The 14,485-nt window shown below is 41.6% G+C and overlaps 1 protein-coding gene across 3 annotated transcripts in view; it reads left to right on the forward strand.

The window, feature by feature from the left end:
- The first annotated feature begins 3,399 nt into the window (after positions 1 to 3,399).
- TNKS2 (tankyrase 2) overlaps positions 3,400 to 14,485 on the forward strand; it is a 67,964-nt gene continuing 56,878 nt past the window's right edge. Inside the window, exon 1 of one of the 3 annotated variants that reach the window (XM_027112030.1) lies at positions 3,400 to 3,978. In XM_027112030.1, coding sequence (XP_026967831.1) covers positions 3,780 to 3,978 — 199 coding nt within the window. In that variant the 5' untranslated portion in view covers positions 3,400 to 3,779. The remainder of the gene's footprint in view (positions 3,979 to 14,485) is intronic. The other 2 variants (XM_027112031.1, XM_027112032.1) reach the window with 2 other exon arrangements.

Below are 14,485 nucleotides of genomic sequence, written 5' to 3' on the forward strand. Positions count from 1 at the left end.
GACAACAATCATTAGCAAAGTGCAAACAGAAGGAAACCTCTTTCACCTGAAAAAAGTGTAACTACCAAAACACTATGGAAAACATCTTAAAAAACATCATTTTTTTTTTAATCGAAGTATAGTTGATTTACAATATTAGTTTCGGGTGTACAGCAGTGATTCAGATATCTATAACTCTTTTCCATTATAGGTTATTACAAGATATTGAATATAGTTCCTTGTACTACAGTAAATCCTTTTTTTTTATCTGTTTTATATATAGTAGTTTGTATCTGCTAATCACAAACTCCTTATTTGTCACCCCCTCTCCTTTCCCTTTTGGTAACCATAATTTTGTTTTCTATGTCTGTGAGTCTGTTTCTGTTTTGTAAGTAAGTTCATTTTTATTATTTTTTAGATTCAATATATATAAGTGATATCATATAATATTTGTCTTTGTCTGGCTTACTTCACTTAGTATGATAATCTCTAGGTCCATTCATGTTGCTGCAAATGGCAAAATTTCAGTCTTTTTATGGCTAAGTAATATTCCATTTTGTGTGTGTGTGTGTGTGTGTATGTGTGTGTGTGTGTGTGTGTGTGTATATATATATATATATATATATATATATACGCCACATTCTCTTTATCCATTCATCTGTAGAGGGATACGTAGGTTGCTTCCATGTCTTGGCTGTTGTAAATAGTGCTGCTATGAATATTGAGGTGCATGTATCTTTTCAAATTAGAGTTTTCATCTTTTCCAGATATATGCCCAGAAGTGGGACTGCAGGATCATATTGTAACTCTATTTTCATTTTTTGAGGAACCTCCGTACTATTTTCCATAGTAGCTCCACCAATTTCTATTCCCACCAACAGTGTGGGAGGGTTCCCTTTTCTCCACATCCTCTCCAACATTTATTATTTATAGACTTTTTTTTTTTTTTTTTTTTTTGCGGTATGCAGGCCTCTCGCTGTTGTGGCCTCTCCCGTTGAGGAGCACAGGCTCTGGACGCGCAGGCTCAGCGGCCATGGCTCACGGGCCCAGCCACTCTGCGGCATGTGGGATCTTCCCGGATCGGGGCACGAACCCGTGTCCCCTGCATCGGCAGGCGGACTCTCAACCACCGCGCCACCAGGGAAGCCCTTATAGACTTTTTGATGATGGCCGTTCTGACCAGTGTGAGATGACACCTCATTGTAGTTTTGATTTGCATTTTCCTAATAATTAGCAAAGTTGAGCATCTTTTCATGTGCCTGTTGGCCATCTGTATGTCTTCTTTGGAGAAATGTCTATTTAGTTCTGCCCATTTTTTGATTGGGTTGTTTTTTTGATATTGAATTGTCTGAGCTGTTTGTATATTTTGGAAATTAAGCCCTTTTCAGTCGTATCATTCACAATTATTTTCTCCCAGTCTGTAGGTTGTCTTTTCATTTTGTTTATTGTTTCCTTTGCTATGCAAAAGCTTATAACTTTGATTAGATTCCATTTGTTTATTTTTGCTTTTATTTCCTTTGCCTTGGGAGACTAAGAAAATATTGCTACGGTTTATGTCAGAGAATGTCTTGCCTATGTTCTCTTCTAGGTGAAAAAAATTTTTTTTTTTTTTTTTTAGTGGTGGCTTTTTTTTTTATTATTATTTTTTGGCTGCATCAGGTCTTAGTTGCAGCACGTGGGTTCTTTGTTGAGGTGTGCAGGATCTTTTGTTGCAGCACGCAGGCTTCTCTCTAGTTGTGGCGTGTGGGTTTTCTCTCTCTAGTTGCAGCACGCGGACTCCAGGGCGCGTGGGCTCTGTAGTTGTGGTGCACAGGGTCCAGAGCGCATGGGTTCTGTAGTTTGCGGCACACAGGCTCTTTCGTTGAGGCGCGAGAACTCAGTAGTTGTGGTGCGTGGGCTTAGTTGCCCAACGGCATGTGGGATCTTAGTTCCCCAACCAGGAATCAAACCAGCGTCCCCTGCATTGGAAGGCGGATTCTTACCACTGGGCTACCAGGGAAATCCCCCAAACATCATTCTTAACAGTAAAAGGTTAGATGTCCTTTTAAAAATCAGAACAAGGCAAGCATATCCAATATTAATACTTTTACTCAATATTACATTAGCGGTCTTAGCCAACCCAGTAAGGCCTAAGGCCTAGGATGGGAAAAGGAGAAACTTTTTCCAACATTCACATTCACAGATGATTAGACTGTCTAGAGTGACTTCCCTTGCAGTCCAGTGGTTAAGACTTCACCTTCCAGGGCTTCCCTGGTGGCGCAGTGGTTAAGAATCCGCCTGCCAATGCAGGCGACACTGGTTCCAGCCCTGATCCGAGAAGATCCCACATGCCGTGGAGCAACTAAGACCGTGTGCCACGATTACTGAGCCTGCACTCTAGAGCCCGCAAGCACAACTACTGAAGCCCAGGCGCCTGAAGCCCATGCTCCACAAGGAGAAGGCTGCACACTGCAATGAAGAGTAGCTCCCGCTCTCTGCAACTAGAGAAAGCCCGGGCGAAACAACAAAGACCCAACTCAGCCAAAAATAAATACATAAATAAATTAATTAATTAAAAAAAAAAGACTTCACCTTCCAATGCAGGGGGTGTGGGTTCGATCCCAGGTTGGGGAGCTAAGATCCCACATGCCTTCTGGCCAAAAAACCCCCAAAACATAAAACAGAAGCAATATTGTAACAAATTCAATAAAAGACTTTAAAAATGGTCCACACCAAAAAAATCTTTATTTAAAGAAACCCAGCTGATCACTACCTTAAGCGTGAGAATTATGTGCTTTTCTTGTTTTCATAGCAAAAAAATAAATAAATCGCAACTCATTGAACTTTGTCACCAGTATATCCACACCTCAGCCAAAGCAGCATAACATGGAGTTACAAGTGGTCATTTAGTCCTAAACTAATAACTATGGACACACTAATTAATCTAAGCCATGCCTCTCAATTATTAATTTAGAATTGGAACAAACTTTCATTGCTTTCCTAATTTTCTTCAAATGACCTTGGGGCAGCTCATCCAAACTTCCCATCAAGCAACTCATTCATTTCCGAGAAGTGGCCCACAAGAAACAGCAAATTAGCAGCTGCGGGGGAAGGGAAGAGACAGTGGGGATGGGGGAGGGGGTGTACAAACAAACAAGCGAAACAGAAAAGAAACCCCCAGGAAAAAGGGATTGTGGAAGCTGAAAAAATGTAAATTTTCCACAAAAGAAGCCCAAAATAATATGCAAGATCGGGGAAAAACTTTCAAGAGTTCTTTTCAGTGTAATAATGAAATTCAGATCACGAAATCCATTCTTTAAAAAAGACGATAAGCAGAGTCGCTCGACTTCAGCAAAACCCACCACAAAGATGGCGGTGGGACGAAGCCCCCTCTCCTCCCAAAGCCGGAGGCTCTCGCCTCACATTTCCCACAAACCCCTCCGCACCGCCCAGCTCGCCGAAACCTGCCCGGCCGTCTACGACCAGTGCGCACGCGCAGCGCGACGTCACGTGCGCTCCCAGGGCTCTGAGGAGCTGGCAGGAGGGGCCTTGCCAGCTTCCGCCTCCGCGTCGCTTCGGAGGTCGAACGGCGGGTTCGCGGTGCCTCTGCCGCCGCCGCGGGGCAGCCGGGGTCGCGAGGCCGAGCGAGGGGCGCGCGGCGGCGCGGCCATGGGACTGCGCCGAGCCCGGTGACAGCAGGGATCCGAGCGGCCCGGGCCCTGAGCGCGTCTCCTCCGGGGGGCCTCGCCCTCCTGCTCGCGGGGCCGGGGCTCCTGCTGCCGTTGCTGGCGCTGCTGCTGGCGGCGGCGGCGGCCAGGATCATGTCGGGCCGCCGCTGCGCTGGCGGGGGCGCGGCCTGCGCGGGCGCGTCGGCCGAGGCCGTGGAACCGGCCGCCCGGGAGCTGTTCGAGGCGTGCCGCAACGGGGACGTGGAGCGAGTCAAGAGGCTGGTGACGCCAGAGAAGGTGAACAGCCGCGACACTGCGGGGAGGAAGTCCACCCCGCTCCACTTCGCCGCAGGTAACCGGGGCCAGCGCCGCCTCGCCTCGCCCCCAGACTCCACCTGCGCACCCCGGCTCGCAGGCCCGAAACCAGACACAGTGCACCTCTGCCCCCGCCCTCCCCCCCTGGGGCTCCGGTCCTGGTCATCTCGATGTCGTGGAGTGGGGACTAGGGGGCGAGTGTGCCGCACTCACTGGAAGCTGTGGGTTTTTTTGTTCGTTTGTTTGTTTGGGCTTTTTTGCTTTGTTTTGTGTCGACAATACCTGTACCAACTTCCGGTCTTACTACCCTAAAAGGCCTCTACATACTAGAAAGAGTTGGGACGTAGTAGACCTTGTGATTTAAAGGCCAGTTATCTCCAAAATCTATCGTTCTTGCACGTTCCACTATAACTCTTAAAAAGCCTTTGGGTTACGTTCTTAATGCTTTTGTAAAATGCAGGGATGTGATTTAGGGGCAGCAGCTTAATTGATCATTGACACATTAGCGTTAATAGGTTTACCTCGGTAGCCGTCATTAGCAAGTTTCTGGAGACTAGAACTGGAAAGAGTCAAGTTTGGGAGAATTGATATCTGACTTAGGTTGTGTGCGGGCGGGTAATCTTTGCCAGACACGTACAAGTTGGGGTGGAAAGTAGTAGAATGCTAGGAAAGATGGTGCAGGTACTCTAGCTTGGATCTACAATTTAAATTGGGACTAACCTCGCCTCATTCTGAGATTTAGATCGTTTGAATTACGTTTTTTTAAAATTTACATCTTATTTCTATAAAGCATTTATACTTTTCACTTTGAGGAAGGATCGTGATTACCTGTATCCTCAAGTGAGCCATGCACAGTTGAAAGCGGGAATAGAGTCTCATACTTCCGATAATGCTGGTTTTTCACTTGGTGCGTTACATGATTGTTTAAAATAATTTTTTGAAAAAGCAGAAGGGTATGTTTTAAAGCACTCTGGTTTTTTTGGAGTAGGAATGATGAGCAGAGGAGCATAAGAAAGATTTCCTTGTTCACAGGCATTGCTTTTACACTTTCTACCAATGGGAGATTTGTTTGTTTTAACCTGTACCTGTTTGAAAATGTAAATACTACTGGGAGGTATGCTTTCTCCATCAATTACAAATTTGTTGGGTTCCCATTGAGCCTTTTAAGGGAGAAGGTTTGGGGGACCGTCGGTGGGAGAACTATAAACAGCCTGTGGGCAGCAGAAAGGGGGGAAGGATGAAGAATACCGAAGTCTAATCTTCTGTTTGGCCATTTTGCCTAAAATTTTGGTGATCAGTGCTGCCTGTCCTCAGCTAATTTGGATTGTCCTGGTTGTCCGTGTAGTAAGCATTTAAATAACTGATTTGGCAAACCGTCATAACCAACGATATGTAATCCAAGGGGTAGTGTTACTTATATTCTGTTCACTTGATCTGTGGGATAAAAATAACCAAAGAAGATCTTAGTTGCTACCTTTCAAGAATTTGTTGTATTAGTGAGTTCATATCTGAAAATAGTAATATTTAGAGGCTTAAGATTATGGATTAGCTTCTTATTGACCTTATTCCTCCCAACCATCCCACCCTGAGTTCTGTCCCAACATTGCAAAGTACTTTTTACATAGATTTCATGTGGTTTGTTTAGACTGAAATGGAAAACTTATTTTAGGAACCAACTTACCTCTCACAGTTTATCCAAATTCTCAGGTACAGGTTATAAGCTTAAGAAGTCAAGGTATAAAAGAAACTAATAAAATAAAAATTACTAATAGTCTACATTAAATCAGAGCTTTAAAGCCCTGCATTTAAACTCAGGTATATTAGAAACTTTTTTTAATTAGCTCAGTAAATTCAATCTAAATTATTATTAGATTAATGAGAGAGAACCTGTTTTCTTAATTTTTTTTTTAATTTTTAAATAAGTGCATCCAGCTGCATTTTTCTTAATATGTGGAGAATATATTTTATAAACTCTTTGTAGGTGGTGAGTTATTCGTTATGTTAATATGCATGTAAGCAGGTTATTGGAAGCTCAGTGTAGGTGGGACTATGTAACTGCCTGACCAAGCAGTTTCTTGTGTTTGTACATTATAGGGTAAGCTATGGGAGGGAAAATTTTTTTTTAAGCCGATCAAAGCTTGAAGGTTTTATTGGGGGGTAGGGTAGACATGATTTTGTCTTTTGTTTGGATTTCCAAGGAACAGGAACGAAAAATAAAGTGAATCACGATAGAACAGATTAGAAAAAATTTGGTCTGTCTTTTCATCTAAAATATTTAGTTCGATTAAAGGAATAATCAATTGCCAGTCCTAAAGGAGTTAAGTTCTTCTATCAAATGAAAAGAGTAATCAATGTAAATAGGAACTTTTCTCCTATTATTGGTCTAGATTACATTTCTTAGATAAGCATGCTTTAAGAAGTCACTTCTTAACGAGAAAAATTGTTCCCTCTTCAGTCGCTCTGCCACCAGCCCCCTACCTACACCCCCCCCCACACACACACACAGGATATGAATGAAACTTGTAGAGGCAGGTTGGTGGTAGGAAGGCTACAGTTCTAATTTTGCTAAAAGCAATCGCATCTGAAATTCTTGACAGTATAATCCCCTAGAAAACAGCAGATCTCAGTAAAGGAGATTGCTTCTCTGAGCTCATTTCTGAAAAATGAAGAGGGACAGAATCTTTGGGAGAAAGTCATCCTGTTGTCCATCATAGCCAAAGAAAGAAATACACAGTATTCTCAAGAATCTTAGAACTTGGGGGACTGGGCTGTGAGGAATAGAATTCCCTGGCTTGAGAATCTTAAACATTCTTTGGAGTGTGCAGAGAGGTATCATTCAGTAGGAAAATATGTAAAATAATTTATTAGGTTCAGGGAATTCAGGTACAGAGATGGTGGAAAGGAGGTGACACATATGTATGTAGCTAGAGAATGACAGGTTTAAAAAGAACTTGCATTGTTAGAGTTCTAGTTAAACAAGGTAACATTTGTTTTGTATTTGTAGCATGTTGTTACTGTTCTGTATTTGTAGTATGCTACTCAGCCATATACATTGAACTAGTCAGACTTAACTTTATTATATTCAATTAAGTGAATTGCATATAAGAGGGGTTTTTTTGTTTGTTTTTTTCCCCTGGAAGAGGGAAATGGAACTAGGGCATCTGGAACTTATTATACAAGCAACTGATACGAAAACTAGAGTTACTTATTCTAGAGATAAAAGAAGGCTAAGGTTAAACAATGTTTCTATCTACACATATGTGTAAGATAGTCAAGTAGAAAAGTGAGAGGATATGACTCCTCTGGCCTTGGCAGTCAAAACTAGGGGCTAGTAGGTGAAAGGTTACAAGGAGTCAGACTGCCTCTAACAGTCTGTTCAACTGTGGGATTGGCTGGAAGTCTCCAAACAGTGGTTGGATTGGCATCTTTCAGAGATGCTGTAGAAAGGATTTCTGTATAGGGTAGGCAATTGGACCAGTAAGTCAGATTCTGACTGGTATAAGAAAGTGGAATGATTCCTCCAATTGAAGATTTTAACAACTCAGCTACCAAAGATATAATAGCTCTTGTGATTGCCACTGATATCCTTTCCCAAAATGGTGCTATTGAAGACCTCCAGTAATGTTTCAAAAGCATTTCCTTCTTTTGGCTGTAGGTCACTGTCATAATTACGGGAGATGCACAAAATGTACCCACATTTCTTACCTAGGGCTAGAATTATAGACTTCTGTTTCCAGGATTGGTTTTTGCTGTGGGGAATAATTAAGTTCTGCATCAGTAGAAAACCCCAGTATCAAATAAAAACCAGTCTATTTAATAATTCAGAATTTTTTTTGACTTATCAGATCTCCCAGTATATTATCAAGACTTGAGTTATACCTGTTTCCTCAGCTCTTGATGGATTTAGAGGTAGGCAGTTGACTTCAGTAACAACCAGTCTGGAGTACTTGTTACAGTATTTCCGCATTCAGGTTGTCAGAATTTCATCACCCCAGAGGCCATGGCATCCTTTTCCAAGTTTCTTCCACTCTGACCAGATTATTTGTCCCAAGTTGAGCTAGGCAAAACCTTGTCCCTTGTGTTTCTCATTCTCAAGAAATATACGTGGGAAGTACTTTTTCTAGATCTTAGTAAACTAAAGTTAATAGTAAATGAGAAGCATAAAATGATATCCCTTAAAAAAAATCTGACACGAGTCCTGGCTGTGTAAGTCAAGCTGAAGGCTGCTTGATTATACATTCCCATCTCCTAGGCCACAGGAGCCTTCTCTGTTTCATGGCATTGGTTGACATTTTCTGTTTCTGAATGTTTCCTTCTGACAAAGCCCTACATGACACCAGCCTACCTTTAGGTTGGCAAGACATCACTGTCATTTCATATTGGACCAGCTGCATCATCAATGGCCCATTCCACCTTTGGACTGTAAAAAGGGGGAGGTGGTGGCTCTCAATGAAACTTCCTAAGAGTCTAAGTTGGTTTCTCCATAGTGACTTCCAGTGCTTCACAGCTTTCTGGAAGCCATGCAGATGAAAGCATGTTTCCAGTAGAGCAGCAAAATATGATACTGTTAACAATAGTCATGGTTGGCAAGACAGTTCCTGGGACTGCTGAAACTGATGGCATCTAGATTGTAACGAAACTTGACAAAAGAGAAATTGTATAGACTACTTTTCTTAGTCATCACAAATCATTAACTTCATATTTTCTGTGGAGGTCGTTTGCTTACTGTTCCAACAAAGTATTAGCTATGCACCAAACAAATGTTTGTCAAGTCCTCCTATATACCAGATACTAGCCTTGTCCAGTAAACAGAAATGAACAGGGGACAATGCCTGCCATTAAGTAACACAGTTTATTGATCAGCAGATTTACTTTCCAAATAAGCCTGTTTTGTTTCATTGTCAGTGCTTTATAGTGGATTCAAACTCAGTGTATGATTTCATCAGGATTTTCATGTTTGAAGATGAGTGCTATTCCATAGTTATAAAATAAACCACAGTGTATCCTGAGCAGCCATGACTGCTAACTGTAGGCTTCTGATTCCTTTATAAAGAGATCCTTAGGATATGAAGATTGGCATTGACTCTGAGGATATGCCTATTCATGTTTTACCTGGCCAGTGAGAGCATGAACAGAATATACCTTGCAAAACTATTTTTTCTTCAAGAAATGAGTACTTAACAGAAGTGCTTTGAACTATTCTTGACACTGTAAGAATGGGGATTTTATCAGGAATTAACCCTCAGAGTTTGGGAAGCCATTTAAAGCTAAGGTTTCACCAAACTTCCAAAAGTAGATTTTAAAATTTGAACTAGCTACCTGCTGACCCCCTCTAAATAATTCCTTTCATGTCAAGAAGTGGCTTCAAACATTGAAAATCTCAGACTCTTATCTACTGTCTCAGGATAGCAGCATGACCTCTGCACACATATATAGTCCTTACACTGTGACTTGGAAAACATGCTGGTCTGTCAGTCAGTCTCCAGATGGGTGTCAGACCTCTTAATGGCTAGGAAATCATGTTGATACAGTTATTGAAGTAGAAGTCATCTGTGTCTTGGACTGTTGGTAACTATGTAGATAAAATCACCGTAACCCTTTCTCCCCCTGTCTCCTCCCTAGCTAAAACTTCAATTTCAGTGTTTAGTCAGACACATCAGTATCGATTCTCTCTCTTCGGCTCTGGTTTGAGGCAGCCATCTTCTCTTCTCAATGGTATTTTAACAAAAGGCTACACTTGACCTTTCTTCAGCTTGATCACTGATCCTTTGGAACAGATATCTTCCTAATTGACTCTATCTGTTGTAACAACTAGATGTTCTACTACACCTATTTCTATGCCCACCTCACACTCCTTTTTTGGGAAGTTACTCTGTGAGTCACCATTTTGACTACTCCACATGTGTCGATCACCACCGAAGAAACAGTGATCCTTCTCAAAGTGCTTGGGCACGTCAAGTAACTTTCCAAAGAAAGAGGTACCTTTACTAATTTTTCTTTATTTTGATTCCTTTTCTCTTACTCTCCAACCTAAGTCTTTTTTAAAAGCTTTTCTTCCAGGTGGGTGCTGCGTGGCTGGGATAGCAGAGCCATTGACTGGGGCAGCTGTGGGTGGCTCACTTGGGAGGACAGTGTGATCAACAGTACCCAGGCTGTGGTAAGGAAGATTCAGGTCAGAGCATAGTGGCAGCAGATTTGGCCTTTCCCTCCTTGAAATTTTCCCTCGTGGCTTCTGCTTTGCCATTCTTTCTTTCTTTCTTTCTTTCTTTTTTTTTTTAAAGAAACTGCTTTTTTATTTATTTTTGGCTGTGTTGGGTCTTCGTTTCTGTGCGAGGGCTTTCTCTAGTTGTGGCAAGCGGGGGGCCACTCTTCATCGCGATGCGTGGGCCTTTCACTGTCGCGGCCTCTCTTGTTGCGGGGCACAGGCTCCAGACGCGCAGGCTCAGTAGTTGCGGCTCATGGGCCTAGTTGCTCTGCGGCATGTGGGATCTTCCCGCACCAGGGCTCAAACCTATGTCCCCTGCATTGGCAGGCAGATTCTCAACCACTGCGCCACCAGGGAAGCCCGCCATTCTTTCTTAGTTTTATTTCTCAGTCTCCTTTTCTCATACCGTGATATATTAATTCAGCAAATATCAACAAATTGTTATGTGCCATGCAGTGTGAAGGACACTGGGGAAGTAATGATGAACTAAGATAGACATTGATCCCCTTTTATGGAACTTGAGAGTCCAGGAGATAAGTACTAAACAGTAATTACAAGTTTTAATAAGTGCCAGAAGATACTGCTGTGAACAACAAAGACAAAAACTCCTGTGTTTTTTTTCTGAAGTTTGCATTCTAGTGAAGGAGAGGGGAAAACCAACTGAATTGAATGTGTGGGTGTGCCGAATGGTCTGCTGTAAATAGAATGCTCAGGAATGGCCTTCTTAAGGTGGAGACATTTAAACAGGTTAGACAGTGAGTAGAAATGAGGGATGCAAAGAGCAAGGGAGGAGTCCAAGCAGACAGGCAGCATGTACCACTGAAGTAAGGTTGGCATACTTGATGAACTGAAAGAAAGCTGGATCACAGCTCAGAAAGGGAAGAGTGGTATGAAATGAAGTTTGAGAAGGCGGTAATGGCCAGTTCATGCAGCAGACCTTGTAGGCCATGGGAGCGTGATTGAATTTTATTCTAAGCAGCAGTGGGAAGCCAGTGAATTATTTTAAACAGGGGTATGGTATGATGATTGTCTTTAAAAGATCTCTGGGGACAGAGTAGAAATGAGAGACCCAATTAAGGAGACTTTTGCAGTAGTTCAGGCTGGAGACAGTGGGTTGGGGCAGTGTCGGTGGAATGAAGAGAAGTTAGGGAACATGTTGAGTCTGAGATGCCTTTGAAATACCCAGGTGGAGATATGTCCAGTAAACAGCCTGGAATTCAGGTGAAAAGTCTAGACTGGAGATTTAAATTTGCAGGTTGTGTATCTATGTGGTGCTTAAAGCCATAGGAGAAGATGAGATCATCTAAGAGGGGAAAAGAGGGTAGAGAACTGAGTCTTGAGGAATCCTGGCATTAAAAATGGGGTGGAATAAGCAAGAAGCCCCCAGGGAAGTAGGACATGTCCAAAACCTGAATTCCTCATCTTTTGCCATGAACCTGTTTTGGCTGTAGCCTTCCCCATCTGAGTTGATGCCAACTCCACCACTCCATTTCTTAGTCCAAAAACCTTGGAGTCATCCATGACTCCTCTCTCGGCCCCAACCTCTCTTAACCTCCTCACTCTTACCCTCACCCCACGTCCAATATGTGAGCAAACTGTGCAGGCTCTACCTTCAGAGTACCCAGAATCTGTTACTTAATATTCTGACAAGTTCCACCACATTATGGTCCAAACCACCATAATCTCTCATCTACTTCTATCCTAAACCCCCTTAAATCTAGTCTCAACACAACAGCCAGAGGGTACTTTTCAAATATAAGTCATATCATGTAATTTACCAGCTCAAAACCCTGCAGTGACACTCCCTTTTTCCTCAGAGTAAAAAAGCCAAAGTTCTTACAGTGATCCTCAAGCCTCTCTAGCTGGTCCTCGTTACTTCTAACCTCATCTCCTGCTATGCTACCCCTTTCTTACTTGGCTCCATTTACTCTGACCTTCTAACAGTTGGTCAGTAGGGCTAACACTCTCTCTTTCAGGTCTTTCATCAAATGTCACCATCTCAGTAAGGCCTATGATGACCTCCCTGTTCCATTTTATGACCCACTCCATACACACATCCTGATTACTTCTTATTCTACTCTTTCTCTAATTACCTTTTTAAAAAAATATTTATTTATTTATGTATTTGGCTATGCCAGATCTTCATTGCAGCACATGGTATCTTTGGTTGCAGTATGCGGGCTCTTAGTTGCAGCATGCATGTGGGATCTAGTTCCCTGACCAGGGGTCGAACCTGGGCCCCCTGCATTGAGAGCGTACGTCTTAACCACTGGACCACCAGGGAAGTCTCCCTCTAATTACCTTCTAACGTACTCATTTTGTGCATTTGTTGTTCATCTGCTCCACCTCCGTAGAAGTTCCTCAAAGGCAGAGATTTGGGCTGTTTTGTACACTAGTATGTCCCAGGCACCCAGAAAAGTGTCCATTACATGGTTGATATTGCCTGATCATTTGTTAAATGAACAGATGAAACAAGGAAAACCCAGGAGTGTGTGATGTCATGGAAACTCGGAGAGATGTTTCACAAGGAAGGAAGTAGTCAGTTGTCGAATGTTGCTGAGAGGTCAGTCAGATGAGGACAGACATGTGTCTTTTGGGTTTGGCAACATGGAGATTGTAAGTGGCCTTGATGAAAGCAGTTGTAAGGAAGAGGCCAGACTGGATTTGGGAGAAGAGTAAATGAGAGAACTGGTGACAATACTTAGAGGTTTGAATATGCAGGGGAGCAGAGAAATGGAAAAGTAAATTCAGGGAGAATGTTTTTAATAAGATGGAAGATATAGAACATGTTTACATACTTCCGGGAATGATATGGTGGAGAGGGAGAGACTGATGTGAGTGGGCAGACCTTGAGCAAGGGCTACAGTGTAGAAGGGATTGATCCTTGATAGAAAATACACTTCTTTCAACAAAACAGAAAACTAGTAGTGCTCTCTAGTCAACTTCATTCATTTTCTTGCATGGCTTCAAACACCATCTTTATGGTCAGGACTTCAAAATGTCAGTTGCTAGCTCATACTAATTTCCTTAGATCAAAATCCACAGAACCTTCTACTTACTGGGCATTTGTTCCTCAAGCTAAGCATTTCCAAAAACAAATAATCTTATCTCACAAAATATCCTGTTTTACTTTGTGTCTCAGATATCTGATAGTCATCTCTTTTCCCAAAATTAAAGAAGTTGTCAGATACTGTCAGTTTTCTCTTCTGTCTTTAGTTACTCCTGGCAACATTGTGTGCAGTAGCAAAAGATTAGACACAACCTAACTATTCATGAGAAAGGAACTTGTTAAATTTTGGTACTTGCAGTCAATAAAATGTGTGCTGATAGGAGTTGATTTCTAGCATGTTATTAGTTTTTTGTTTTTTTTTTTTAAGGAAGATGCAAAACAGGGGTTTAAAATATACAATATATTAGTAAGTATTTGCTTGTCCTTCAGTGACCATTGATGTGTTATGTAGCAGTATTTTTCATACTGTTTCTACAGGATGCCTCTGGAATAGGGGGGTAATTTCCTTTGGGTCTTTGTGAAGGAGAAGGCAGCAGATTCAACCTGAATAGTATTGTTTTAAATTGAATTCAGCTAATTTGCAACTTATGAGTGCCAGCTATGTACCAGGCATTGGGTATTTTTGCAGTGAACGAGACACATATTGGAATTTTATATAGGATTTCATTAGAAAATGCTAACTCAAAAAAGCTTGTGCGCCCCCATGTTCACTGCAGCATTATTTTTCTTTTTTTTAAATTGAAGTATAGTTAATTTATAATGTGTTAGTTTCTGGTTACTGCAAAGTGATTCAGTTTTATATATGTGTGTGTGTATATATGTATATATATTCTCTTTCATATTCTTTTCCATTATAGTTTATTACAACATATTGAATAAAGTTCTCTGTGCTATACAGTAGAACCTTGTTATTTAAGTTTTATATGTAGTAGTTTGTATCTGCTAATCACAAACTCCTAATTTGTCTCACACACACACACACACACACACACACACACACACACACTCCGTTTCCCCTTTGGTAACCATAAGCTTGTTTTCTATGTCTGTGAGTTTATTTCTGTTTTATAAATAAGTTCATTTGTATCATATTTTAGATTCCACCTATAAGCGATATCATATGATATTTGTCTTATCCATTCATCTGTCCATGGACATTTAGGTTGCTTCCATGTCTTGGCTATTGTAAATAGAGCCACTGCAGCATTATTTACAATAGCCAAGACATAGGAAAAAACTTAAGTGTCTATCAAGGATGAATGGATAAAGAAACTGAGGTGTATATACACAATGGAATATAATTCAGCTGTAAAAAAAGAATGAAATCTT

Source organism: Aethalodelphis obliquidens, unplaced genomic scaffold (genome assembly GCF_003676395.1).
Source record: "Aethalodelphis obliquidens isolate GAN/ISIS:26980383/991018 unplaced genomic scaffold, ASM367639v1 scaffold11, whole genome shotgun sequence".
NCBI classification, from domain to species: domain Eukaryota; kingdom Metazoa; phylum Chordata; class Mammalia; order Artiodactyla; family Delphinidae; genus Aethalodelphis; species Aethalodelphis obliquidens.